Here is a 26,928-nt window from a genome sequence, read left to right as displayed (position 1 = left end):
AGGAGGTTTAGAAAGTCAGAAGGCTTCCTGCAAAAGACCCCATGACCCCATTGGGAGATTTTTGGTGTGGAATATGAGGCAAGCTTAAGTCTAGAGGCTCCAACTTTAATCTGTCAGGTGTGAAAGATTGTGTGTGTGTGTGTGTGTACAAGGTGTGTGTATGCAAGGTGTGTGTGTGTGCAAGGTGTGTATGTGGCTTGTGTATTGTAGAATCTCAGAGTTGGCTTTTGCCTCCTTGGTCTGGGCAGTGGCACTTATAATTCTAAATACTCAGAAGGCAGAGGCAGGAAAATCATAAGTTCTAGGCCAGCCTGGGCTATGTAGGAAGTTCAAGGCATCTCAAAGTGAACAAAGCAGTCATGAACCCTAGCATCTTGGAATCAGACCTCCAGCTCAAGCCTAGACCCCAGACACCAAAGTGGGGGGACCTGGCCTGCATGAGTGCTGCTGAGGAAGGGGTGGAGCCCACTACAAGGCCCCTACCGAACTGAGAAGTAGCTGCTAAAGGGTCACAGGAGCTGCTAAAGGGTGGACAGAGAGGGGCCCCTTGTGTCTAACTCCAGTTCTCTCTCATACCATCTACCCTAGACCACATTTTGCATTCAGGATCTGACTCAGCCAGGCCTGACCCTGACCAGAAGGCGGTAGTGTGGGTTCTGATGTCTAGGCCCCATGGTTGTTCTGCTGGGGTGCAGGGCAGCAGGTGGGGCTGCAGCTCAGACACCAGGCAGGTTGAAAGTCAAAAGTGCTTTACTAGGCCCCAGGGCCTTCCGAAGCAGTCCTCACAGAGTCTGAGCAGGCCGCCCCCAGCAGCTCCAGCTGCACAGGAAGTGAGTGGGGGAGGGAGTCCGCATGGCGTCTCCTACAGTAAGGGTTCAGGAAGATGCTGAACCCACAGCTGTTTCCCCCCAGCCCCAGCCTCACCATCTAGATCTGTCTGGGGTGGAAAGGAAAGCCTAGGCACAGGAGACAGGCTTGAAACCTGTTCTGCTCAAATGTCACTAGGAGCCGTGGTGAGGTGGAGGGGACAGCAGCATACGTCATCCTGTCCAACCGGGAGAGGGCTTGCAGGCTCTCACTGTCAGGCGGGCTCTTTCCCTCAGGCCCAGAACTCCCAGCTTGGCTCGCTAAGGACAGCAGGTGACTGAAGTCATCTGGCTGAGCTGGGCAAAGCTATAGTGGTGGTGGCAGCTCACACAGCATGGTTACCAGTCCCGCTCAGCTGGCTCTCGGTAGGGCAGGCCTAAGAGCTTGAAGACGTCCCTCTCTGTGGGGGTGGGCAGCACGCGCCCAGGCCCCACCTTGACACCTTGGCTGTTCCGGACCACAGCTGCGCTGAGGGCATGCTCCGACAAGCTCATGCCCTTGGTCTTGGCCAGAGCTCGCATGGACCGGTTGAAGTGGGCAGAGCCAGTGAAGTAGAGCAGGGCACAGGCAAACTCACTGTAGGGCACGATGATAATGTCCAGTCGCCGGTGCCGCTGCCCGGGCCCTGGGAGCCGGCACACACCCAAGTACTTCTGCTGCTGGCCATTCTCCTCCTGGCTCACCAGGTCATCTGTGAGGAACCCTGGTCCAATGTAAGGGATGTCTATAGGGCAATCTGGACCCTCCCAACTTGCCCAGACCCCTCCCTTCTCTAGTCCACCCTGCCCCGCTGGGCCCAATTCCTCATCTATAGAATGTAGTCGGAAGACCTTCTACCTGTAGGCACCTGTCCTACAGTGTCTTTGGCCCTTCCCCCATGGCATGTCTCAAACTAGGACTCAAAGATGACAACTCAAACATGGCTGCCCCCTTCCAGCCTGCTCACCCAAAGACAGTGGATACCTTGCTGCCGAAGGCTGTCAAGGAGGCGGCTGAAGATGCCCTGGTGGGACCGGCCATCTGGGTGAGTGATGAGCACATCCACATCCCCGCAGGTCTTCTTCCCCCTTCGATAAGAGCCACAGGCCACACACAGCAGCCCAGAATTAAAGGCCTGGGCTGATGTCCGGACCTGGGAAAGGGCAGGGAGGGGTGAGATGCTGGAGGCCTCTCCCATGACAGCGCCAGCTCCTGGGTCTAGCCCAGGCTTTATGCTAAGGGGGATAAGTCTGAGGCCCCTAGAGACAGGCCTGTGGAGGCCTGAAGACGTTGGCTCTGTCTGGGTAGAAGGACTCTGTATAAGAAAGAGCAGAGGGGCACTCTTTGGGTTCTGGCTCCACCTGCACCTAGTGGCCAGGCCTGTGAAACTCCACAAAAGGCCGTATCCCTGCCCTGCAGTTCAAGCTGCCTATGACTCTGGAGCTGACAGCAGTGTGTGGGAGTCGGGGTTTAAGGCCTGAGCAGGTGGCTGGCAGAGCCTGAGAAAGTGGAGCACAAACACCGCTGCACCTGTGAGGAAGGGGTGAGCCAGGCCTGTCTGTAGAAGGATCTGAGAGGCCTAATTGAGGAGGAATAAGCCCATTAGCCTCCACCAGCCGCGGTGGAGGCCTTTTATATGGAGATGGGTCCCGCCCCCACTGCAGGACACTGAGGTCTCTGGGGCCCTGGATACCCACAGCCAGGACACCTCAATTCCCAGGGCCTGACAAGCAGTTCTGCTAATCCCTTCGCTCCCCTCTTGGGCCTCCCAGGAGAAAGATAAGTAATCCATCAGCATCCCTATAGCTGGAGCCCTACTTGTGGGCAAGCTCCAGTGGGAAGCCTGGTTCCAATGGGCTGCGGGCTGGTGGCTGCCCAGGGCATTCCCTGTGCCTGGACGCCGTGGCCGAGTGACAGTGTGCTGAAGGGCACACAGTAGGGCCTGTCTATCCGTCCAGACCAGTCCCAGGCGGCTGTCTCAGCTATCGCTCAGCAAGACCCTAGGGTGCCCTGTCTCTCTGACCCAACTCTGTATAAACTCATAAACTTAGTCCTCTGCTCTAAACCAAACCTTTAACTTGGCCAAAGCTTATTTCTTGGCCAACTGAAACTATTGTTTTTTCTTTCTATGGTGCTGGAGACAGCAGTGGGATCTTGGGCATACCCAGCAACCTCTGCACCACATGGTTGGGCCTTGACAATCACAAATACTCACAGCAAATAGAACAGAACCCTGGGAGAAACTCCTAACCAAGCTCACCCCTAACTAAGTCCTGGCCATGCTCTCTTGACCCCACCCCTAATCTTATATTCTTTCATCTGAACCCCACCAATTCTGAGCAGCTGCAGAGGTGCTTGAGAGGGCCCACACATGTGGAAAGAGGCCGATACCTGGGTCATTTGTGCCTTCTGAGCTGAGGAGCCCATAGTTCTCACTTCTTGTTTGTTTCTTTGTTTTTGTTTTTCGGGGCAGGGTTTCTCTGTGTAACAGTCCTGGCTGCCCTGGAACTCACAGAGATCCGCCTGCCTCTGCCTCCCATATGCTGGGATTAAAGGTGTGAGCCACCACTCTTGGCCCCGCAATTTTCATCAAGTTCTCAAGACAATGAACCACCACTTCTACCCTGACCCCAACCTGGTCTGTTCACCCTCTCACATCCCAGTGGTTGAGATTGTGTCTGCCTCCACGCTAGGCCCAGTGCTCTCTAGCCCCGAGACCACTCACCCATATGGCTGGTGTTACAGTGTCCACCCCCACCTGATGTCCTCTGGGCCTACGGCTCTGGTCTCAACCTGCTCTTCTCGGTCTCTGGCAGCCCCTTAACTACTTCTGCCTGTGGTGCTGCCCAGCTGGGAATTGAACCTCGCTCTCCTTAGTGCTCTAGGGGCCATGCTTACTGTCTGCTCAATTTCTGCAGCCTCCTCCCTGGGCATGCGCTCCAGGAAGTCATCGTAGTGCTTCAAGCCAACGACCTGCTGAGCAGTCAGTGAGTCCAGCCTTCGGATGTCTTCTAGATTCCGGAAACCCTGGAAAAAAAAACCAGCGAGAGAGGAGGCTGTGAGGACCCAGGACTAATGAAGTAAGTGTGTGGACCAGAAGACACAGGTGCTCTGTCACAGCTGCTACCATGGAAGACATAAGGCAAGACTGACCAAGTCTACCATCTATGCAGGGGGACACCACAATCTGAGGATGCTGGTCTCTGATTCCTTGGTCTAAAATGGGTCTTGGCTTCACTCTTACCAGTTCCCAAGATCATTCTTGGCACGACCAGGTTGGGAACCACTGTTTTAGACATGGGGCCAAAAGCCTGGGCTCCTTAGAAAGTCCCTTTTCAGAGCCACGGATCTCCATGAGTTCAGGGCCAGCCTGATCTACACAGCAAGTTCTAGCCTAGCCAAGGCCACACAGTGAGATACTCTTTCAAGAAACTAAGAAAACAGAAAGTCCCTTGCTGGTCCATGGGACAGAGTAATATATTTATTGTTCCTGCCCTCACTTCAAGACACTAAGCCACACGACTGTCCTGGGGACAGGAGAGGGACCGAGGCGAACTCTGGTGCCATTACAAAGCAGTCTCCTGGGGTTCGATTCATTCTCATGAGAACACAGGGTGGATACACAAGGACCCTGGCTCCTGCGGGCAGAGAGGAAGGGATGTGGCGGAGGCTCTGTGGCACAGCAATACTAAAGTGGAAGGGCTGTGGCAGAAGGGCAGGGTGTGACCTGATGGTACCACATCTGGGCAGTCTTAGTCCCAGCTCCCCAGATGTTGGAGAAGAGCTCCAAGACAGGCACACTGTCACTGATGTGGTCTAGCTTCCGCAGATGCCCGCTCTCCAGGATCTCCTTGATCTTCTCAGCCATCCGCTTCCCAATTCCAGGGATGCTGCAGGCCTCCTAGGGAGGAAGTAGTAGAGAGGAGGAATAAGAAGTTAGGAAGGGAGAGCCAGAGTAGGAAATCTGGCTCCTTCAGCAGAATTTCTGCCCAGAAGCCAGCTCAGCAACCATATGGAACTTGTCCTTTGGTTCCCAGAGACCAGCAACAAGAAATAGAGAAAATGGCCAGGCATGGTAATGCATGCCTTCAATCCCAGAACTCCTGGAGGCAGAGGTGCAAGCAGGCAGACTTCCAGATCAGTCAGGACTCCACACAAAGACTCCATTTCCAAAAGAAAAGAACAAACCACACAACAACAAAAAGCAGTACAGAAAATAACAAAGCCCTCGCCATCACCACTGCACCACCTTCATCACAGCTTTAAGACACACTGACGGGGCTACTGTGACACACTGACAGGGTTACTGTGACACACTGACGGGGCTACTGTGACACACTGACAGGGCTACTGTGACACACTGACGGGGTTACTGTGACACACTGATGGGGTTACTGTGACACACTGATGGGGTTACTGTGACACACTGACAGGGTTACAGTGACACACTGACAGGGTTACAGTGACACACTGACTGAGGGCTACTGTGACACACTGACTGAGGGCTTACTTCATGCCATTCTGTGCTACTGGGACCATCTTTCAACCTTACAAAAACACTGTGAATGGCAACTGTTATTAATTCCTTTCAAGTGATTGGAAAATTGACAAACAGTAAGTAACTTGTCTATAGAGCCCACAATGAAATGGTTCCAGAGTTTAAGACAAAAAACAAACAAACAAACAAACAAACAGAGTCTAAGACATGTACCACCATGCCTGGCCTTAAACTCTTTTTTTTTTTAAATTTTTGTTTTTCCAGACAGGGTTTCACTGCGTAGCCCTGGCTGTCTTGGAGCTCACTCTGTAGAACAGACTGGCCTCAAACTTACAGAGATCTGCCTGCCTCTGCTACCCCCCTGCCCAGTGCTGGGATTACAGATGTGCACTGGCACCAGCCACCTAAACTTCTTATTATATAAATACAATTGGAAGTAAAAGAAACGGTGTAATAAACCCCTAAGCACCCATTTCCCAGTCCTAACAATTTTGCTGGTCTGTTCTCAACCTTTTTTTTAAAAATATTATCAATGTGTCTCAGTGTAAACCCCACCCATTATAAAATCTTAACCACTAATTTGATGTCCATTGGTGACTAGCACTGCCATTAACCACTAGTTCATAAAGGAGAGGCCCCTTCTCACTGCTATTAACCATAGTTCATAAAGGAGAGGCCCCTTCTCCAACCTCCAAGTACCTGGTAGGAGCTGACAGGCTTGTGGAAGCTCTTGAGGGCATTGATGGCCTTGGCATAGCCCAGGGCCCTCCACTTGTCTCCCTGGACACTGTAGGCTTTAGCCAGTACTTCTAGCTTCTCTGTGATGTGCAGGTTGTAATTAGTGGCCTTCTGGCTCGAGGGCTGTGCACAGACCCACTTCTCCAGGGCTGCTGGGGCTGGGTGGGGCCCACCATCTTCTTCAGGGGGAGTGGGGTAGTGCCCACTGATCAAGGCTTCCAGATCTGCTGAGCTAACCTGGGGTCCTTCCTCATCACTGGTTTCATCATCTGAGCTGAGCTGGAGATAGAAGAAACAGTAAATCTGTGTTCTCCTCAAGAGTGGGGGGTTGTGTTTGGTGGGCAGGTGTTCCTACTTTGACTCAAAGATGAGCCTGCACCTAGTGCACTGGGCTTGTCCCTTCGCCAGTGTAAGGCCAGAGGGCTTCCTTCAGAGCCCTGGGACTCCCAGTGTTAGATGGTAGACATGGCTTGGTAAATGCAGACGCAATGAATGCTGCCGGGAAGAGCAGAACAGCTGCATAATCAAGAGAAACCTAGGTCTCTGGATAAACACCAAGCCCTTCTACTTCTACGGGCAGGGCCCTGAGCTTCTCACCTGGGCTGGGGTTCTTGGCGCCTTCTCTGTCTTTTTGGGAGAAGATGCAGCTCCGATGTGAGGAGGGGGGGGAGAGAAGGTCGTCCTGGATACAGCTTCCTGGGTACCAGGAGCAGAAGAGCCTTGGTCTGTCTTGCTGGGCTGTGGTTGGTTGGAGGAACTAGAGGGCAGGAGAGGTCACAGGTAGTTAGGGTATCAAAACTCTCCCTTGCCTCCGTCCCCATCTTTCTCTCCACTGAAACCTCCATTTCCAAGTATGTCCAATTGAAAACAAAGGAGTTGTCTGGGAATAACTCAAGATGCTATCCACAAAACTTGAGAAAGGCGAGGGGCAGCCCACCTCTCGGGGATGGAGAGACTGAATCCAGCTGTGTCCACCACCCTTCTCTCCTGCAGGCACAAGCTCAGCCAGGATGACTTCACCAGCTGAGCACTGGGGGGTAGCTGGGGGAGTCTGAGGAGCCGAAGAGCCCGCTCACAGTCCATGTTTTCATCCACCACGATGTGAGTAACTCCTGGGGCGTGGGCAGAGCATATCTGGCCACCGTGATGGAGAATCTGCTTCTCAAAGAGCTCGGCCCGGGCTCGTCCAATGCCAGTGGGCATAATGTGAGCCCTCAGGGAGCTCAGCCAATCTGTAGAGAGGACATCCAAATACCTATTATCATAAATTTTATTAATATTATTATTATTTTATTACCATTATTATTAAGACAGGGTCTCACGTAGCCCAGGCCGGCCTCAAACTCATTACATAGTGAATAACCCTGAACTCCTGATTCTTCTGTTTCTACTGCTTCTACTTCCAAGTGCTAGGATTACAGATGTACGTATGTCACTGAGCTGGGCAACTTACATTGTCACAGTGAACCGTTTGAAATCACTTCCCTTCAAAGTAACCATGTTCCTGCCACCCAGAGCGTAAAAAGCCTTCAAAGAATTCTACCGCAAACACAGCCAACTTCTTCAAAGGACGTCATCTGAACGCAGGGAGTTAGGATTTAGTGTCCTCTTCCTGGTGCAAAAGAGAGCGGTGCCTGGCATGTCACAGGTCATCTATAAGTATCTGTGACTGAAGCCTTCTTGCTCTGAACACAGTTCAAAAAATCATTTTATCACTTTTTTTTTTTCAGCAAAGCACACATTTCTTACCATTACAAGTTCTTTGCCCTCAGTCTAGAGGACTTGACCAACACTCCCAACACCTTAAAAATCTCTGCCAGCTACTTAACAATTCTGGTGGCAAAACAACACAGAACAAGCCTGAGGACGCGGGGGGTATGTGTATGCTCCGGGGGCTCCTCCAGGACAACAAAGAATTCTAAGGGCCACTTCCTGAGGAGTCAGGGAACATTTTCTCACCGAGATCTTGGGGTGCGGAAGAAGATAACACAGCAAATAGGCTATCAAAGACAGGCACAGTTGTAGTGGTGCATGCCTTTAATCCCAGGCACACCCCCAAGTTCAAGACAGGCTGGCCTACAGAGCAAGCTCCAGGACAACCAGAGCTACAGAGAGAAATCCTTCCTTGCAAAACAAACGAGGACAAAGCGCCAGCCGGACCTGGTGCTGCACACCTGTTAACCCAGCACTCCGGAGGCTGAGACAGGGTCGGGAGCTTAAGGTCATTCTCAGCTACAAGGCAGGTCAAGGTTACAGTGAGACTCTAAACACGAGACTGAGACCAAAGCAAACACAAAGTAGGTGGAGATCTCGGCCCCTACAGTACGTGTGAGGCCACTTCCGCTTCTGACTCTGGGTGAAAACAGATGGCTGAGGGTTCAAGTGCGTGAGTTCGAGGGCGGGCCAGCTCACCTCCAGCATCTCCCGCCTCCTTTCTGGGAACCTTTGCCAGGGCTTTTGATGATGGATCTGCACGAATTTTCTTTCGTTTGGGAAATGCCTTCAAGATCCCCTGGGGATCCATTGAAGTATGGCTGGATCCTTGCTTTTCTGTTTAAGGGTAGATGTGCAGAAAACCAAGATTCAGGGCCGCCCCTAGACCATTTGGCCAAGAGAGGCGGGCTTTGAGAGCAAGAGACCCCTTCTCAGAGGTCTCAGGAACCCCGGTTAAATGCCAGTGGTTTAATATGCGCTCCACACACACCAGCCTTTCAGAGTTAAGAGTACAGAGGGAAGATAGGGAAAGGCTGGGACTATGGGAGTCAGGGGTGGGGATGACCTTTGACTCAAGGGAAGTCATTGGAAGGAGGGGGATGCTCTGAAAATCCAGAGCAGAGTCGGCCTCTGCTTCCACTTCCAAGAGGCTTTTCCAAAATGATAAGGGCCTAAGAAACAGGACTACATTTTTAGTAAAGTCTTCATCGTCCCCCAAAAAAGTGGAGTCTGAGAGACACGTGCACACAAACCTCACGTCATTTTTCTCTAGCCTCAATGTGCGATTACAGAGAAAAACTTCACGGAAAGTTGCGGGCACGCCGTACACCTGCCCCTGTCGCAGCCCCATGGGGGGGGGGGGGCTTGAGCTCCGTAGCTGCAGGGAAGTGGGGTGCAGCCACAGCAGGTGTAAGGTGCCCTCACAGCTGGGGGTGGGCAGATGTGCCACATGCACTGGGTGTGCAGCTGGCGTGAACCGGGGACTCCCAGTTGGGGCCAGAAGAGCGCTGATGCCACGACCCTAAAAGTCCTAGGAACCTCCCCACTCGACCCGGCCCCGGGGCCGGTCCACGCAAGGCCAGAACCTCCCGCAAAGAGAAATAAACTCACCATGGGAGTCAATGAAAACGGACCGGGTGTGGGGGGGGGGGAGGGGCGGGGGTAATTGAAAAGTAAATTCCCAGAATACCTTCCGGGTCATCCGGAAGTGACCCTCGGCCCAGCAGTTGCCATGGAAGTGGTCGGGCGCGTTGCTGGGCGGAGGGAAGATGGCGGTGACTAGCTGGTTGGAGAGTCTGCGGGCGGCCGAGAAGACGGCGCTGTTGCAGGATGGTAACTCGAGCCTCTCGTGTTCTCCTCCTGGGCGGGCTCTCCGTGCCGGCTTCTCCTGGGAGGGTCTCAGCCTGGGTGGGCAGAGCTGGAGTTGTCGCAACCATCAGCCAGCCACGCTTGCTTCCTACATTTACAGAGGAGGAAACTGAGGCCCAGGGTGGAGTAGAACCCAAGTCTCTCGTCACCCACCTCAAGTTTCATTACACCCGCCCCGCTCGAGTTTTGTTGGTAATTCTAAATAATTCATTTTACTCTCATCATCGTTCCTCAGGGCTGTACCAAGAGGCGAAATTTTACTCCCCCCTCCCCTTTTTTTTTGACTGAAATCCAGGAAGGTTTTAGAGCCCCAGGTTTTGCAGATAGATATAACTGTAACATGACCTGGGGCCCCATGCACCTCAGTTTGGGGGTCCTATTGAGAACGGCAGCCCTGTGGCATAGAATGGAGAGACACCAGGGTTTTAGGTCAACTCTGCTATTGGTTCACTTATTAATTTGTTAGAACCGCATTTTCTCCAACTATAAAATGAAGTGGGTAGGCTGCCGCTGTTGTTCCAGCGGGCCTTTCCAGCTGTGCTCTATTTAGAGTAGATTTCTAGATGTTTTATGGTCTTTAGGAGAGAGAAAACAAGGGCCAAGGTCTAAATGACGAGAACAAGAGTTTGAAATATCAGCTTTTCCCCATCCTGCAATTGCTCAGTGTAAGTCCCCTCTACTTCAGAGGTCTTTCCTGGACCCACTTGGCAGCTAGGCTCAATTAGAGCTGAATTCCCTTTAAAGCTTAACAGCTGGGAACTTACCTCCACACGTGGCTGCCAATCACAGAAGCCTGAAGCTTATGGAAATTAAAGTCAGGTTTCATTTGTTCCTAACTGCAGCATTTGTGCTAGAGCAGACAGAAAAACAAACAAAAACCCATGACCTGTGCTCTCCTAGGAGTTCACAAAATGATCAAGAAGAAGACATGTAAGTAGATAGCAGCTTGTGTTAGAGGTTGAGATATTAGCAAGAGATTGTAGCTCATGCTTGTCATCTGGGCGGGTGGGGGTGGAGGAGGGGCTAAGGCAGAGACCTTAGCTTAGAGAGAGAAAGAGAGAGAGGAGGGTTGGGATGGTGTATGAAATGCTAAGAAAGCATGAAATTGAAAATATTTTCTCTTTGGATAATCACCAAATTCCAGCCCCTAAAGAATGGATTAGTAGGGCTGGAGAGATGGCCCAGAGGTTAAGAGCACTGGCTGCTCTTCCAGAGGAACCGAGTTCAATTCCAAGCAACCACTAATGAGATCTAGTGCCCTTTTCTGGCCTGCGAGCATACATGCAGGTAGAGCACTGTATACATAATAAATAAATAATTTAAAAAAAAACAGATTATTTGGTAAGTGGAGATGGAAGGGTGGCCGTGTGCCAAAGAATAACTCATATGCAGAGCAAGGAAGCATGAAGCATGAGAGTGGATGGTAGCTAAGTGTTATGGAAACAGTCACCATTCAGCCATTCACGCGCTGCCTGCCTGTGTCTGGATACAGAGTAACTAGGAGTCTCCTTTCTCAAGAGGCTGTAGCAGGAGAAATGGTGGAAAATGAAGAGGCATAGATGAATTGGGATACACTGTGATCCCACAGTGTGCAGATTTTGGACATTACTTCACGGGATAGTGGTCTTTTGTATTTTGAGACAGGATCTCACTATGTAGTCCTAGCTGACCCAGATGTGCTGTGTGGACTACACTGGCCTTGAAGGCACAGAGATCCTCCTGCCTCTGCTTCCCTAGTTTTAGGATAAAGGGCATGTACCACCATGCTTGATCTGTTTGGGTTTTTGTGTGTGTGTGTGTGTGTGTGGTCAAAAAAAAAAGGGAGGGTATAAAATTTATTGTCATAACTATTTTTAGGGGCACAGTTAGGTGTCATTAATTTCATTCACATTCCAAAACCAACACTCAGCAGCCATCAGAACAGAATCCCACACTATCCTTTCCCCCCTCCCCCCGGCCTCTAGTGATCAGCATTCTACTGTGGGTTTCAATTAATTTGACTAAGAGCCTCGTGTAAGTCGAATCAGATAGCATCTGATTTAATTAGTTCACATAGCAGAAGGTTTTCAAGGTTCATCTATGTTGTCATATGTGCAGAATCTCCTTTATATATTTTGTGTGTGCTTGTGTGGTGGTCAGAAGTCAACTTTGGGTGTCCTTCATCACAATTGCCCACATGGTTTGTGGGTTTATTTTGCTTCTTTCTTTCTTTTATTTTTTTAACATTTATATGTGTGCATGTGTATACCTGCCATAGCATATGCGTGTGTGCCTGCCATAACATACATGTGTGCATACCTGCCATAGCATACATGTGTGCATGTGTATACCTGCCATAACATACATGTGTGCGTGTGCATTCCTGCCATAGCATACATGTGTATATATATGCATACCTGCCATAGCATGCATGTGTGCGTGTGCTCCTGCCATAGCATACATGTGTGCAGGTGCATACCTGCCATAGCATACATGTGTGCGTGTGTGTACCTGCCACAGCATTGCATATGTGCTTGTGTATACCTGCCATAGCATACATGTGTGCATGTGTATGCCTGCCATAGCATACATGTGTGCGTATGCATACCTGCCGTAGCATGCATGTGGTACAACTGTGGGAACTGATTCTTTCCCTCCCTCATCTGACTTCTGGGATCAATCAGTTTGTCAGGCTTGGTGATGAGCACTTTCACCAGCTCAGCCATCTTGCTGGTCTCCACCTTGTTTTGAGAAAGGGTCTCTCACTGGGACCTAGAGCTTGTTCATTAGGCTGGGCTGCTGTTCAGCGAGCCCCAGGATCCTCCTGTCTCCAGCTCCCCAGTCATGGGATTATATGCACACGTCACTGCCCCAGACTTTGTATGTGAATATGGGGATCAAATTCAGGTCCTCACGCTTGAAAGGCCAGCTGACTACTCTGCCCAACGCCAGCCTCTGCTCTAAAGTGTCCTACTGTGTGTGTGTGTGTACTCTCCCTCACAGTGTAAGCGTCCTACTGTGTGTGTACTCTCCCTCACAGTGAAGCATCCTACTGTGTGTGTACCTTCCCTCACAGTGTAAGCGTCCTACTGTGTGTGTACTCTCCCTCACAGTGTAAGCGTCCTACTGTGTGTGTACTCTCCCTCACAGTGTAAGCGTCCTACTGTGTGTGTACTCTCCCTCACAGTGTAAGCGTCCTACTGTGTGTGTACTCTCCCTCACAGTGTAAGCGTCCTATTGTGTGTGTACTCTCCCTCACAGTGTTCAGCCATCTGCTGATGGATACTTGGGTTCCTTCTGCCTTTCAGTTGGCGTGAGTGATGTTGCTTTGAACCTGAATATTCAAGTGTATTCTCAAGTCTGCTTTTGTTGCTTTTGGTCATAGGGCAGTATTTGGAGGGGGGTATGGTGTATTTGTGTGTGGCGCTTGCATGTAAGTGTACAGGAGCGTATATGGAGGCCATAGCAGGATGTCGGGTGTGTGAAGGCCAGGCTTTTACGTCACTCCTCTGTTAGTCTCTGCCTTATTGCTGTCTCTTCCTGAGCCAGAGCTCACCCTTTTGGTTTTTGGGACCTGCCTGTCTCTGCCCTGCAATGCTGGGGTTACAGGAATGCACAACCGCACCCAGCTATTTATTCCGGGTGCTGAGGATTCGAATTCGGCTCCTCATGCCTGCAGAGCAAGCTCTTACCTGTGAAGCATTCAGATTATTAAGGGGGTTGATATTTTGATTGGTTATTGAAGCCTTGCAAATTTGGGGGTAAGCTGCCCTGCAATACAAATTAGGGCTGACAGGGAAACTGTATCCTAGAGGTGTGAGTAAACAGGAGAAGGCCACCTTAGGGCTCTTCTTCTGGAAGGCACTGGAAGGCTGGAAGGTCCATGTCCACCTCCATCTACTTACCTGCCTGGGAGAAATGACACAGCTCTTCGCTTGAGCAAGTGATTGTGGGCTAGGAGACTCCCATGGGTTCTTTTTATCCTTTGTTTTGTTTTGATTTGTGTTTTGTTTGGGGGAGTTGAGATAGGGTTTCTCTGTAGCTTTGGAGCCTGTCTTGAAATTCACTCTGTAGACCAGGCTGACCTCAAACTCACAGAAATACTCCTGCCTCTGCCTCCAGAGTGCTGGGATTAAAGGCGTGTGACACCACCACCCAGCTTTTTTGGTTTGTTTGATTTTTTTTTAATCCTTTAATGGGTGGTATACATCGATGTGTTTTTATTCTCTTGAGTCAGCATTTGAGTTCCTGTCACATCCCAGGTTCTGTGGCTGATCTCTGGGAGACTGTGGACACCCATACCCAATCCGATAGAAGAGACAAGCAATAACCAAAGACTCACATAAGAGATGTAAAAATCATAACCGTGTTTGTGTCAGGGAGCAGGTACAAGATGACAGCACCCGGCCCCCCGGGCAGTGGCCTAGAGATATGTAGATGAAGGCGGTGGCGGTGTGGCTGGAGGCGCCTGTCAGGAAGCCCGGCTCACATCAGCGCAGCTAGCGCTGGTTGTAGGAAGTGGGGAAAGACATGGGATGCCGTCCGTCCGTTTCTACCAGATGCTTTTAACACTGTCCTGGTGTGGGAAATGCTCTGCTGTGGGCTGGACTCAGACTGAGGGGAGGTGACCCATCTGCCATGGTGGCTGCAGTCATAGGTGAGGGAGACTGAGAGGAAGTGACACTTGAACTGGGCGTCGAAGAGTGAGGAAAGTTATATGCTTGGGAGGAAGCATGGCTTCTTTTGGTGGTGGGCACAGCATAGCAAAGGTGTGTTCCGAGATGGGAAGGGAGCCTGGTACACATCTCAAAAGCCATGGTGGCCAACAAGAAGCTCAGGGCAGGGGAGGCACTGGCCAGGTTCTCAGGCTGCTGCTGTTTGGGAGATAGATGTCTGGGTCTGCAGGGGCAAGGCCGAGGGCAGCTGTGGGGTGAGGGGCTCTGGGTCTGCAGGGGCAAGGCCGAGGGCAGCTGTGGATAAGGTGCTCTTTGCTCTGTGTAGGGAAGAGGATGGTGCACTATTTGTTCCCTGACGGGAAGGAAATGGCCGAAGAATACGATGAGAAGACCAGTGAACTACTTGGTAAGTGGGGGGCTCCCTGAGGGTCCTCAGCAGCTCTTGGGGCTGATGGATGTCCACTTGAATGCTCCTGGCCTGAGGCTCGAGCGGGGATCTCAGCATGCAGTGTGCATGGTAGGGAGATGGTGGTCCTTGGGGTAAGACTGTTCTGAACACTGAACCTGAGAAGCGTAGTGGAGTCCTTTGCCCAGCACAGCCCATCCCCCACCTCCAGCTAAATGAGAGGGCAAGTGAACCTCTCAGGCAGGGGTCACAGAAGAGGCCGAGTAGAGGGGAGCAGTGGTAAAACAAGGCTTGCACTTCAAGTTTTTGCTTGCTTGTTCTGTTGCTTCCTGAAGCCACACCAAGGGCAAGCATCAGACATGACAGCTTCTGACCTTGCCTCCTTGACAACACCATTAAATATGACCCTCATCTTGAATGGCATGAACTGGGCAGGAATGGTGATTTCTGCGGCAGCATCGCTTTGTGTGCCCAGGATCCCCTCCTTAAGAATAGGCTCATGAATCAGAGTTGCAGCTCGGATTTCTGGGGATTATTTGATTTGCCCGCGTTCTGTTCCCAGGGATGCACACCGGCATTAACTGACTTCCCAGAGCTGGGTAACTGGCCTGTGACCCAGGGACCAAAGCTCCCCACCATGGGAGCTGCTCTCTTTATTAAGTCACACCTGAAACGCTAAGACCAATGATGGAATCACGGGCTGAGTTATTTTCTTGTCTTTATTCCTGACTTTCATTTCTTCCTGGGTCTGATCGACAGGTAGTATTGTTGAGGGAATTTCTTTTTCCCTTTTCCTGACAGCTCATAAATGTCTTGAACTGACAACATGGGTTATACTGGTTTGCATATTCTCTCAGTCCCCAGTCTTAAAATGTGTGTCCTGCGCATGCTCAGTTGTAGTGAAGTGTTGATCCCTTCTTATTATGAGCTGCTTGGGCTCCAGTCCCAATTGGTTTAGTCTGGCGCTATTAAAAATCTTGATGTGTTTAGCATATGACACTGATTCGCTGGAAACCAATACAGTAGTAATATCCTCACAATGCATTGTAATTTATAGCGCTCCCAGGGGGTGACGGCCTTGGAATGTCTAACAGGGGAGAACTTATGAAAGCAGAGGTCACGTGAGCTAACCACCGCCGTCACCCTGAGTCTGGTCACAGCTCCTGCCCAGCCCCTCATGTCACATCTTTTCTCCACACAGCAAACAAAGCAGGTAGTGCGGTGGAGGCCATAAAAACAGACAGACGAGCGCAGCCCCTTTGCCATGCTTGGGAATGATACTAAAATTAAGAGTAAGACCGGATTCCTTTCTGTAGCGCTGTGTGCCCTCCTGTCCCACTTCTGGTGGTAGCAGGTTGGGCTAGACCGTGGCCTTCAAACTTCCTTTTGCTTAGTAGCAAGAATGGAGGAGGGATGTAGCTCAGCATTTGGCTGCTTTACCTAATAATGACATTAACACACTAACTGGGCATCATTCCAGGGGCTTTACTTGAATTCCTTCATGTAACCATCTTCCTTAAAGCCCCACGACATAGGCTCTGTTGTCCCCATTTTACAGTCGAAGGAGTAAGCTCAGAGAAGTTAAGCACCATGTTGAAAAGCACAAAGCTGGGTGGTGTCTGAGCCAGACTGAAGTGTTTGAGCCTCTGTGTCCAGTGGCATCATCTTAGAGCAAAGAATGCTTAAATCCTGCCCTTTATTTTGTTCTTGTTTTCTCAGGACATGGTCCTCCTGTGCATCCCGGGCTGGCGATCCTCCCATCCCAGCCTCCGTAGAGTTGAGGGTAAAGGCTGCGCTGCCAGGCTCTAAGACCGTTTGTTTTTATCTCCTAACCCCAGCCCAACTGCCCTTGCAAAATATCGTCCAGTATTAGCTTTTCGTTTGTTTGTTTTTGACACGGGATCTCTGTACATTACCTGGGCTGGCCTCAGACTTTTGAGGCTCAAATGGTCCTCTGACCTCAAGTTTCCCTAGTAGCTGGGACTGCAAGCACATGCCGCCGGCCTGGTTATTAATGTTTGAACATGATCCCAGGACCAGAGCTGGCTGGTACCTGTGCACACTGCGAAGTTGAATGTCGATTTAGTTTTTGTGGCAGTGAGTGAAATGGTTTCCATTTTTTTTCCCCAGCTAGTACACAAATTTGATAATTGGTCAAACAGGTTTTCTGTTAGAGAAAAAGCTCAGAAAGTAATTTACAGAGGAAGAATTGCCAGTAGGTGTGCGTCTGTCTGGGACAAAGTTCCTCCAGTTGGTGTTAATAAGCATGTTAGTGTCATCTCTTCTCTCCCTCTCGGGGCTATTCATCCCACCCCCCACAATGAACGCTGTGTGTATTCATAGAGGAAAAGCTGAAGGGCCTTGCCACAATGATCGGAACATCAAACCAACCCCCGAAGAACACAGCGTGTCCAGGGTGCCGGGCTGAAGGGCAGACGTCCCCCAGCGCTTACATTTGGATTACCTCTTAATCTGCTTTGGTATTTGACCGCCAGCCTAACCAGCGCAGGCTGCATTGGGAGGATATTGAGCACTTTCATCCCCAGGCACTTCAGCGGCTTTATAAATGACCACTCGATTCCCTTCAGCCTCCTCGGGGATGGGCCACGGCAGCTGTTTAATAGCCACATAGCAATGTTGCAGTGTTTTAGGGCAGAAAGGAAGAATCCTGCATCCAGTTTAAGCTGCAGGGAGTATTTAGGAAAGGGAATGTAATTATCCGTATTGGAAGTGGGCCAGGCCTCGGAGCTTTGGGGAAGGAGGCCTTTAGGGCCTCCACTCTCCAGCCCACCTGAAAGATGGGACTGCTTTCAGCATCCGGGCATCAGCCCGCTTCCTGCTGACTTGGGAAGCCCCCCCCCGCCCCCCGCACTGCCTCCTTCATACATTTCCTGCATTTATGGGGTCATTGGAAGTCTCCTTTCCAAAGGCTGGCCCTGACTCAGCTGGGAAGAGATGACAGCATCCCGGGGAGCTGCCTTGCACACACCAGTTTGGGTTTAACATATAATCAAATCAGAGTGACAGCAGGTGGAAACCATCCTCCGTTGCCACAGGAGCTGTCCTTGAGTACAGGAACAAAGGCGAGACCGTTTCTGCCTGTGCACACCCATGCCCACATACCTGGGAAAAGTAAGGTCTTCAGAATCTTTCATTGGATCTTGCCTCTTGAGAGGCTAGAAAGGGAACCTTCTTACCGTGTTATACTCTAGTGAAGGGTATGATTTCCCAGGATGCTTGAAATAAGACAGCCAAGGGTGCTACACTTCCATGACCCTGAGCTGGGGTGAGAAATAAGGAAACAGAAGTGCAGTGACCTTCCCTTCTTGGGCAGGTTTCTGTGGAAGACGAGCGGGTTCCCGCAGCGGCCCCTGCTCCTAGGAGCCGTACCGGTGCCGTCCCAAGGCCAAGCGGTTTAACAGAACCCAGGAGTACAGGGCCGTCTTGCTTCCCCAGCCCAGCTAGGTAGTAATTCATCAGTGTTCCCCTTCAGACAACCACACCTGGCCTTTAAAGGCTAAAGTATAAAAATAGAAACACAAGCTGGGCATGGTGGTCACACCTTTAATACCAGCACTCAGAAGGCAGAGGCAGGAGGATCTCTGTGAATTTGAAGCCAGCCATATCCACATAGTGTGTTCTGAGACAACCAGGATTACATAGAGAGACCTGGTCTCAACCAAAAAAAAAAGTGCTGAAGAAGGCTTTCAGGACATCACATCTGTCTAGAACATTTGGAGATGACAGTTTATCTCTTACTGATAACTGAACTCTGAATATGGGGTTCTAAGTAAGACCCGAATTCTCTTTGTTTTGTCATCTAGCCCGATAGCCTCTAGCCTCCATCCTCCCAGCCTTCTAAGTATGTGGCACATGATCAGTAGACCTGAATTTTGACTGTTCTTGATGTTTGCTCCCCCGGAAAATAGAGGCAGGACTTGAAGGCAAGCAGGTGGGGAAGAAAGGCTTTCTCCTCGATAAACAAAAACAGAGGTGCTGGACTAGATGTCTGCTAAGTGAACTTGCCCCTTTAAACCTGTGATGGCTGTGTTCACAGCAATGGCATGGGGACCCAGAGGTGCTAGTTTGCTCCCAATACTAAGTGCTTTTACCAGGCACAGGGGTGCACACCTTTAATCCCAGCACTTGCAAGGCAGAGGCAGGAGGACCTCTGCGTTCACAGCCAGCTTAGTCTACATACATAGTGAGTTCTAGGACCGTCAGAGCTACATTGTGAGACCCTGTCTTGAAAGAAACCAAATGGTCTCGGGTGCTTGTGTAGCTGTCCCCTGATACTGCTGTAACCATGTCTGGGGAAAAAGTAATTTTCTGCCTTGTTTTTTATATGGGTAGCTGTTGCTGGGTTTCCCCTTCCCCTCCTTCTTCCTATTGCTGAGGAGCAAAGCCAGGGTCTTACACATGCTAGGCATAGCTCTACCACCAAGCTGTACCCCAGCCTGGCATAGCATTTTAGACATGGTTTAAGAAGCCAGGGGTGATGTTTGCTGTCACAGGGAGCAGGCTCTGTCATCTTGTCATGGTCAGCCACTGCTAGGAGGTGTCTGCCACTTGTTTGCCACTGTCCCAGAGTCCCTTAAGGCCATCTTCCATGGTGTTCTGGGGAGGTGTTGCGGGGACGAGGTTTGCATACACTAGTCACAGCGTTCACTTAAGGAAGTATTTGTGGGCATAAGAAGTTGCCTAGAAAGCACATTTCCAGGTTTCACTCATCCTTATTCATTTCCATTATAAACTTGCAAATGTGTTTCTAGAGAGAATTTTTGGCTCTAAGATGTAATAAAATCACACTGCAGAATTCAACAGACCTTATAAAAAGCCCATATTCATGGGAAGGTTCTAATTCTACATCACACTTTTGTGTTCGGCTTTTGTGCCCACAGAAGTGAGCATGTGCAAGCCTGGCCCAGCTGCTCAGAAGCCCACAGGCCTGATGCACCATGAAAAGATCCCGCCCCACCCTGAAGAGAGAGCCGTCCCTGACAACAGTTGTGGTTGCCCATCAGGCCCTTTCTGAGTTGGTCACATCCTCGAGCAGCTCCAGGAGCTGGAAGACTTCAGCACCTCCTGCTTAGCTCTTGCTGTAGGATGCCCCAACTCGGCAGCCCAGGCTTTCTTAAAACAGCAGAAGGGTGGGGGTGGACGGTGGACCTCAGCAGAACATCTCCACTGTGGACTGCATGGGAGCAGCCACCAGCACAGGACTGACTGGAGGTCAGTGAGAATCTGCCCGCTGACTCTTGTCTGGATATATGATTTCCATAATAGATGTATCTTATAAGACAAAACAACACCAAAATAAAAACAGGCATGGTGGCTCAGGTTTATAAGCCCAGCACCCATGACGCTGAGCCAGAAGACTACCCTGAGGTTAGCAGTAGCCTAGGCTACAGAAGGAGTTTACATCACAAAACAGACCTAAAGGACAGGAGGGCAGGGATTAAAAACATCAACCACAATAAGAAAAACCTTTCGCAAATGTCTGAGTTGTTTACATGGGCAAGGAAAGATGGTTATTTGCATTATCAAGTTATAAACATAAGGATCCATTTTACAAAAGGAAATCACACTTACACTTAGTGCATTTAAAATGTAGTATATAAATGCAAGCCAAACATATAAAGCAATAAATAAGTCTCACAAAATACAATCAACAAACTATTTATTGATTGCAATAATAGAGGTTAATCCTAGTGCTTGGAAAAACTCAGTGAGTTACACCTAGCTCAAGATTATTTAAACAACTTTTGGGCTGTGTATGGGGGGGCGTTGCTGTCTGTTGTTGCTATTAAGCCAGGTGTGCGTGAAATAAGTGAGTGTCTTTGGACTTTCTGAATCGTGAGACAAACCTGGACAACAGCTCTCATGCAGTTTGTTTCTCTTTGCGTAGTTATTAGAGAGGGAAATGCATCCAAAGATGGGCATGCTGGCACACTCTTGCAATCCTTACACTCGAGGCCAAGACAGAAGGGTTTGAAAACAGCCAGGGCTATCTCGTAAGACTGCGTCTCAAGAAACAGCAAACCACAGCTAAACTCCATTTGAAGACCCAGATTTCCCATTTCCAGAAATGACCTTTGTCAGCCCTCTGCCTTCTGCTGGGTGCCCCCACGATTCCTCCTAGAGCTGCTCAGTTCCAGGGGTCAGCCTACCTTTGAGGTAGACTTGGCAAGCTGTTGCTGCTGTGGTGCCCCAGTTTGACTTCCCAGGTTATGTGATTCCCATTAGGTGCAAAAGACCCAGCATTGAGACAAAGGCCCCAGCTTGTCCGGGTATCCAATGTCCTGTCAGATTTGGCGGGAAGAGTGTTCATCCTTTGCTTGTTTCTCTTACCAGTGAGAAAATGGCGTGTGAAAAATGCCCTGGGAGCCTTGGGCCAGTGGCAACTTGAAGTGGGAGAGCCAGCGCCCTCAGGAGCCGGGAGCCTGGGGTCCGAGCTCATCAAGGAAAGTAATGCCAATGTATGTCTGTCTGTCCAGTGTCTAAGGGGGAGTGGGAGGAAACTTCTGACCATGATTTGCTGACCACCTTATATTCACTATGTCCACCTAGCCACACTAGGTTTGTATGGACATCCAAACACGTTATTTTGCCCTTTCCAGGGCAAGGCCTCCAGGCCTGGTATGTCACAGCAATAGCAACTGCTTTGGGTGGGAGCCGGGGAGAAGAGCAGAGGGTTTCTTGTCTGGCTCTAGCTAGAGCCTGGGGAGGGTAGGGGCCAACCCTTTGTACCTTTCCCCAAGAACGGTCCTTGATAACCTGGGCTTCACAGCACAGCCTTGTAGTCTCAGCACTTGGGGAGGTGGAGTCAGGAAACAAGTTCAAGGTCATTCTACTACGCAAGTCTAAGGCCACCCTGCAAGTCTAAGGCCACCCTGTGCTGGTTTGCTTTCCACAGCCCATCTTCATGCGCAAGGACACTAAAACAAGTTTCCAGTGGCGGATTCGAAATCTCCCCTACCCAAAGGATGTTTATAGCGTCTCTGTGGCCCAGAAGGAGCGCTGTGTCATTGTTAGAACGACCAACAAAAAGTGAGTGGCACGGTGGGCACCTGTTTCCCTGGGTGCGAGCTGAGGTTGAGTGGGCTCCAAGAGTCGGGGAATTGACTGCAGCAGCTCCGCCAGGGTCTAGTCTGGGATCTGGCCTAGCCTAGGGCTCACGTGACTATCTGCTGCGTGAATGAGGGCTTAACCACTAGCTTGTGGTCTCTGGCAGTTTGTTCTAGGGTTGTTATGTCCTTGACCTGGTGAACTTGGCTTGGTGATACCACTGAATTGGCAGGAAGCCACATCTGGGTGGCAGCCCTCATCCTTCCCTGGACTAAGGGGAAGTAGGCAGAAGTTTGACTCTCAGAAATCTCTAGAATTCTGTTTCAGATTCCCTTTGTGATCTGTTAGGGGGAAGGCAGTGAGTGCTAAGGTTTGAGAGGTGGCCAGGGTGTGATCACATTTGGGTTTCTGGTACTCTGATCACAGACGAAGGGTCTAGAAACGAATCCGCTTCAGCCTGAGCTAGAGAGAGTATGAGGGCCAGTTCTAAACAGGGACCTCATTTGGGGAGGGTTTTGGTGTTTTTTTTAATCTCCTCGTTCACAAGCTGCCAAACCACCCAACTTGATGCTGGGGTTCAGAGCCTCACCCCATGGTGCCTACATGGCATCTGCTGCTTCACAGGAGAACTCCCCTCTCCCCCTTCAGGTGATGTGGTGCAGTCTCCTTTAGGAAGCAGAGGGCTTCCCAGCCACCTCCAGTACAGCCCTGGGTCCTGTTGTCCTCTTAGCACCCCCACACCCTGTCACTTTGGCAGGGTTAAGGGGACAAGGGAAAGGGTAGAGATGAATGAATTAATTTCAGGATTATTGCTGTACATGCAGCCAGCAGCCCCCGTAGTGGACCTTGTCTATAAATATAAAGTCATAATAATAAGGGTTTGCGTTTATAAAGCACACTGAAGTCCTCAGATAAAAGGCAGTTTATTCCCGTTATTGTTCTCATCATTAACAGGAGTCAGTGCCTAAAGTGGAATTTAGCAATTTCAGACAACAGAGAAATTGCCTGTAGGAAAACAAACTCCGTGCTTCAGCAAGCATTCCCTGGCGTACGAAGCCCTGGGTCCAAACTAGGAACAAAAGTGCTTCTGATAGCATTTGAATCTGCAGCTCAGCGCTTTGTGGAGCTGGCTGCTGCCTCCTTTCCGTCCCCCAGAGGTCACTGTGGAATACAGATATCAGGCAGAAATGTGATTACAAGAGCGTACTGGAAGAGGGGCCAGCTAGCTCACCAAAATCTTCATCTGTGAGCAGATCCTCTGGGCCCCATCCCCTGCACGTGTATACATAGATGCCATAGGTGGCGCTGTTGGCCAGGGGCTCTCGCTAGTGGAGCATTCCAGCACCCAAGGGCAGGGGTTGGGGGCATTTTTGAGATGCTATTGGAGGCCTGGTAGGATGGGAGTGGTACCCTAGGAGGAGGGCTTCACACAGAGGGAAAAGAAAATGATATTTTGGTGCTCACTTTAGAATTGAGTCCTAAACCAGGCTCAGCCTGCCCCCTGCAGGTCCCTATTTTCGAAAGTAGGCTGGAGAGGCCACCAAACTTAACCAGTCCTTTCCTGTGCCTAATGGAGTTCCTACCTTCTACCTGGAGAAATTCAGTCGCTGCCGGTACTTCACATTTAGGGTACTTCACATTTAGAACACTTTTAAAATCTTTTTCCTGATCATGATACCATCCAGAGGGGGACATGAAGCATATTCTTACCTATATATTAATGGTTGTAGAAATGCATATAAAAAGCATACAGTGACCTGTATAGAGAGTAGTGTGCCCTTCTCTCTCAGTGCTGTGCATTTGCAGAGCCCCCACCAGAGCACTCTTGTTGGGTTCTGCTTTTCTTCACCTAGAGGTGTGCTCTCGTTTAGCATCCAAAACAAGGTTCCCAACCAGAGCTACACAGTAGCTTGTTGCCCCTGCAGAACTGGTTTAGTCACTTTGCTTGAAGTTGATTCCAGTGTCTTGCTGTAGTCTTGACCTTGGGAAGGAAGAAACCATTTCTATGGGACCCTGGTGTGGCGCCATCTGGTCCTGAGAAACATGTTTGTATAAGGAAGGTTCCATGTCTCAGCCTGGAAGTTGGCAGCCGGAAGTGGAAAGACCGAGTGTGCTGGACTAAGATGACTCTGGCTTAGATCTAGCCCCTGCCAGGTGCCAACAGTAGACTCTGGCCAAGGTCTCCTCACTTGTGAGAAGCGTGCTTACACTACCTCACGACAGTTTGAGGAACTTAGGATCACATACATACAGGCACCCTGTACCATGGTCAAGCTGCCAAAGCAAGGGCGCTGAAGAGAGCCTGGCTAACTTGACACTGGTGATACTCTAACTAGACGACAGGACTCCGTATTCGCAGAACTGCCTGACAGGCTCTGAGAAGCTGAGTGTGGTCTTCATTGTGACTCTACAGGCAGCAGGAAGCCATGTGTAGTCTGCCCAGTGCCTGAGATTGGGGCTTTACCTGCTGCCACTCTCAGGGCAGGACTGGCTGGAGACTTCTCTGAATACAGTGGACATGCTAGAGGAGTGTGGGGCAGACACCACGCCACTGTCCACAGCAGGCCTGCCCCTGCCTCAGCTCCTTCACGGGCTTTCACCAAGCCTAACGGGTACCCTTTTCCATGCACAGAGCCAGGGGTGGCAGGGAACTGGGCAGGGTAGTAGAGTGGGACAGGAAGGCACTCTGACTTTTCCAGAAGCGCAGTGGCTTCCTCTCATCCAGATGCTGGCGAAAAATTCAAGTTCAGGTATTGTGGCACACCCTAGTCTGATCAGGTGAGCAGGGGCTGTGTGCAGAGGGAAAGGTGGAGACCTTTATTCACTAGCACCCTAGATGTCAGCTGTCTCTAGGAGAGGTTGTTTAGCCTCACCCAATGAACAGAATCCATCAGAGATGCAAAGCTAACCCTCTCAGGCATTGGCAACCTCCATTCCCTAGACTGGAAGGGGCAAGCCACACACCTTAAGTTCTCTGATCCTGAAGTTGCGGGGGGGGGGGGGGGGGGGGGGGGGGGGGGGGGGGGGGGGGGGGGGGGCACAAGCCCTGGGCTGCTTCTCTTCCATTGGCCCTTCCTGGGGGTGGGCGGTGCTTCTCCTGGTCCTGCTTTCTGTGTATATTTGCAGAGAAGATGTTAACACTTCCTAACAAGCCTTTGTGTTCACCTAATCTCCGCTGTTTAACCTTTGACCCCCTGCTATTATCAGTGTCTGCCACCTTTGCAGGCCAGACCAGGGCCCCAGGAAAAGCCCTCACTTAGCCTGTTGGCTAGGAAGAGGATGAAGCAGGCATTCCACCCATTGCAGGCAGATGGATCGCCTTTCCCTGGGGCAGAGCTTTGGAAAAGAAAGCAACGTGCTGTACCATTAGGGTCCCAGCCCCCACTCCTTTTGAACTGTCAGCCTTTGAATAAACATTCTTTTCCTGCGTGGGTCCCTGCACCTTGGTGGGGAGAGGGGAACCTGGGAAGAGAGGGGCCCCAGAGCCTCTTCTGAACTGAGGGATTTGGGCAGGGAAGACAGGGCAGAACCCTGCATCGAGTCCCCAGGGCATCAGAGCTTTTGAAGTGGACTCAGTGTAGCTGTCACCACAAGGGCCAGGTCCCTCTGAAGTATTAAAAGCCCATTCTCTCCAGGCCCTTCTCTTGAGTTTGTTTGTACCTACCTGAGGCATTTCCCTCCTCAGCCCACACAGCCACTCTCCCTCTTCAGAAAAGGACTTGTCCAGGTAGGGGCTCTAGCCACCCCTGGCTGGTGCCCATCCCATCTAGCCCACACGTCCACCAAGGAAATTGAGAGGAAGGGTATCAAGTGAGGGCCAGGCATGAGGAACTTTGAGCCTGACTTCACCAGCACCCTCCCTCCCTCCCTCCCTCCCTCCCTCCCTCCCTCCCTCCCTCCCTCCCAACTGCATTCCCTCTTGGCAAAGCCTCAGAATCTGTGCTATCTGGTTGGTTTTGTGTTTACTATATGGGAAAAGGGTTCAGAGTCTGAGACTTGTCCTCCCAGGAAGATGGCTCCGTCTGGTGACACTCTGGTCTGGTTTTAGTAGTTGATCAATGAGGCCTTCAGAGACACGTTGTTGTCACCCCGGTCTTTCAGTGAGGTCTCATGTAAACAGCCTTAGAAGTCCTGCTGATGCTTGTTAGGAGAAATGTCCCATTTCTGGTGTCCCCAAGAACCTGGGGATGTTCTTTGTATAGTTGGTGAGTCTGATCCCTGGGCTAGTCCCAGAACCCCCACTGGTTCTGCTCACCCTTGGCTGACCCGCTGTAAGGCTGCCATCATCCTTTTGATTCCAGAGCCACAGACCCAAAAAACCCAGGTCCTTTTCCTATCAAGCTGTATAGAAAGTAGGGGGGAGCTATGTAGAAACCTGGTAGCGAAGGGTCTGGTGCCCAACTGCCAGGGTCACCGTGCTGGTTCCCAGCAGCCTCTTGGTGTCCCCACAGGTACTACAAGAAGTTCTCCATTCCTGACCTAGACCGACACCAGCTTCCTCTGGAGGACTCTGCACTGAGCTTTGCTCACGCCCACTGCACCCTGATAATCTCTGTAAGAGAAGAGGTTCCTCTTCCCTCTCCCACTCTCCTGCCTTCAGGCACCCCAAGTCCTAGGTCTGCTTGGTGAAGACCAGGCTCTCCTACTCATCTGGGGGCGGGGGGAGGCCATGACGGGGACTTGAGCGGTCATCATGGGGATGCTCCTCCCCAGCCACAACCCTGAGCAAGTCCTTCAGACCTGCTCACCTATGTCTCCTCATGTACAAGAGGATCCAGAGTGTGTGTGTGTGTGTGGAGGGAGGGGCTAGTAACCGAGTTATGCTTTCTCCCTGGTTCCCTCCACAGTATCAGAAGCCAAAGGAGGTCATGGTGGCTGAGTCCGAGCTACAGAAGGAGCTAAAGAAGGTAAAGACAGCCCACAGCAGTGATGGGGACTGTAAGACCCAGTAGCTGTCCTGAGCTTTGCTTGGACCTCCAGTGTGAAGGAAGCTGGGCGACTTCCTGGCTTGGGCTCCTTTGGCGTGGGCAGCCTCCTCTAAGAACTTCAGAGGCCACGGACGTGGCTCTTGGGGCACAGCTTGCTTCTGCCTGTGGTTTTGTTCCTGAGTAAAGTTGTTTGGAGCTGCTCTGGAA

At 50.8% G+C, this 26,928-nt stretch overlaps 2 protein-coding genes and 1 long non-coding RNA gene across 9 annotated transcripts; 1 reads left to right on the top strand and 2 right to left on the bottom strand.

Annotated features, from left to right (window-relative positions):
• Positions 1-732: 732 nt before the first annotated feature.
• Positions 733-9,616, bottom strand: Poll (DNA polymerase lambda). 6 transcript variants are annotated; one of them, XM_050144828.1, is made up of 9 exons: positions 9,486-9,616; positions 8,495-8,632; positions 7,020-7,314; positions 6,680-6,839; positions 6,044-6,361; positions 4,574-4,747; positions 3,745-3,873; positions 1,831-1,999; positions 733-1,570 (listed from the first exon to the last, which is right to left on the bottom strand). In XM_050144828.1, exons 2-9 carry the CDS (start codon positions 8,604-8,606, stop codon positions 1,206-1,208), a joined length of 1,722 nt encoding a protein of 573 aa, XP_050000785.1. In that variant the 5' UTR covers positions 8,607-8,632; positions 9,486-9,616; the 3' UTR covers positions 733-1,205. The 6 variants fall into 6 exon arrangements, with proteins under 6 accessions (XP_050000785.1, XP_050000746.1, XP_050000753.1 ...); XM_050144789.1 differs by lacking the exon at positions 9,486-9,616 and adding an exon at positions 9,407-9,445; XM_050144796.1 differs by lacking the exon at positions 9,486-9,616 and adding an exon at positions 9,407-9,445 and having other exon boundaries at positions 733-1,558.
• Dpcd (deleted in primary ciliary dyskinesia homolog (mouse)) lies at positions 9,498-26,928 on the top strand. 2 transcript variants are annotated; one of them, XM_050144868.1, is made up of 6 exons: positions 9,498-9,628; positions 14,645-14,725; positions 21,080-21,204; positions 21,642-21,775; positions 26,245-26,347; positions 26,641-26,928. In XM_050144868.1, the coding sequence occupies exons 1-6, from the start codon at positions 9,565-9,567 to the stop codon at positions 26,743-26,745; spliced, it is 612 nt and encodes a 203-aa protein (XP_050000825.1). In that variant the 5' UTR covers positions 9,498-9,564; the 3' UTR covers positions 26,746-26,928. The 2 variants fall into 2 exon arrangements, with proteins under 2 accessions (XP_050000825.1, XP_050000835.1); XM_050144878.1 differs by having other exon boundaries at positions 9,561-9,628; positions 21,080-21,193.
• On the bottom strand, positions 22,701-26,236 carry LOC126503307 (uncharacterized). The gene is made up of 2 exons (XR_007592251.1): positions 25,702-26,236; positions 22,701-25,665 (listed from the first exon to the last, which is right to left on the bottom strand). It is a non-coding gene; the product is annotated as an uncharacterized lncRNA (long non-coding RNA).

This window comes from Alexandromys fortis, unplaced genomic scaffold (assembly GCF_014885135.2).
Source record: "Alexandromys fortis isolate MF-2015 unplaced genomic scaffold, M_Fortis_MF-2015_v1.1 scaffold_16, whole genome shotgun sequence".
NCBI classification, from domain to species: Eukaryota; Metazoa; Chordata; class Mammalia; order Rodentia; family Cricetidae; genus Alexandromys; species Alexandromys fortis.
Note: the sequence above shows the minus strand (reverse complement) of the source record. Positions and strands in the feature narration are given on the sequence as shown.

Bases quoted from the DNA above. Each gene is read 5' to 3' on its own strand.
- Poll (XM_050144828.1), bottom strand. From the start codon at position 8,606: ATGGATCCCCAGGGGATCTTGAAGGCATTTCCCAAACGAAAGAAAATT. The intron at 3,874-4,573 runs GTCACACCCTGC...TTTTTTTTCCAG, and splicing joins CCCAGATGTGGTACCATCAG to GGTTTCCGGAATCTAGAAGA. The intron at 2,000-3,744 runs GTAAGCATGGCC...GCCCTTTCCCAG, and splicing joins CTGCAGAAATTGAGCAGACA to GTCCGGACATCAGCCCAGGC.
- Dpcd (XM_050144868.1), top strand. From the start codon at position 9,565: ATGGCGGTGACTAGCTGGTTGGAGAGTCTGCGGGCGGCCGAGAAGACG. The intron at 21,205-21,641 runs GTATGTCTGTCT...TGCTTTCCACAG, and splicing joins TCAAGGAAAGTAATGCCAAT to CCCATCTTCATGCGCAAGGA. The intron at 26,348-26,640 runs GTAAGAGAAGAG...TTCCCTCCACAG, and splicing joins ACTGCACCCTGATAATCTCT to TATCAGAAGCCAAAGGAGGT.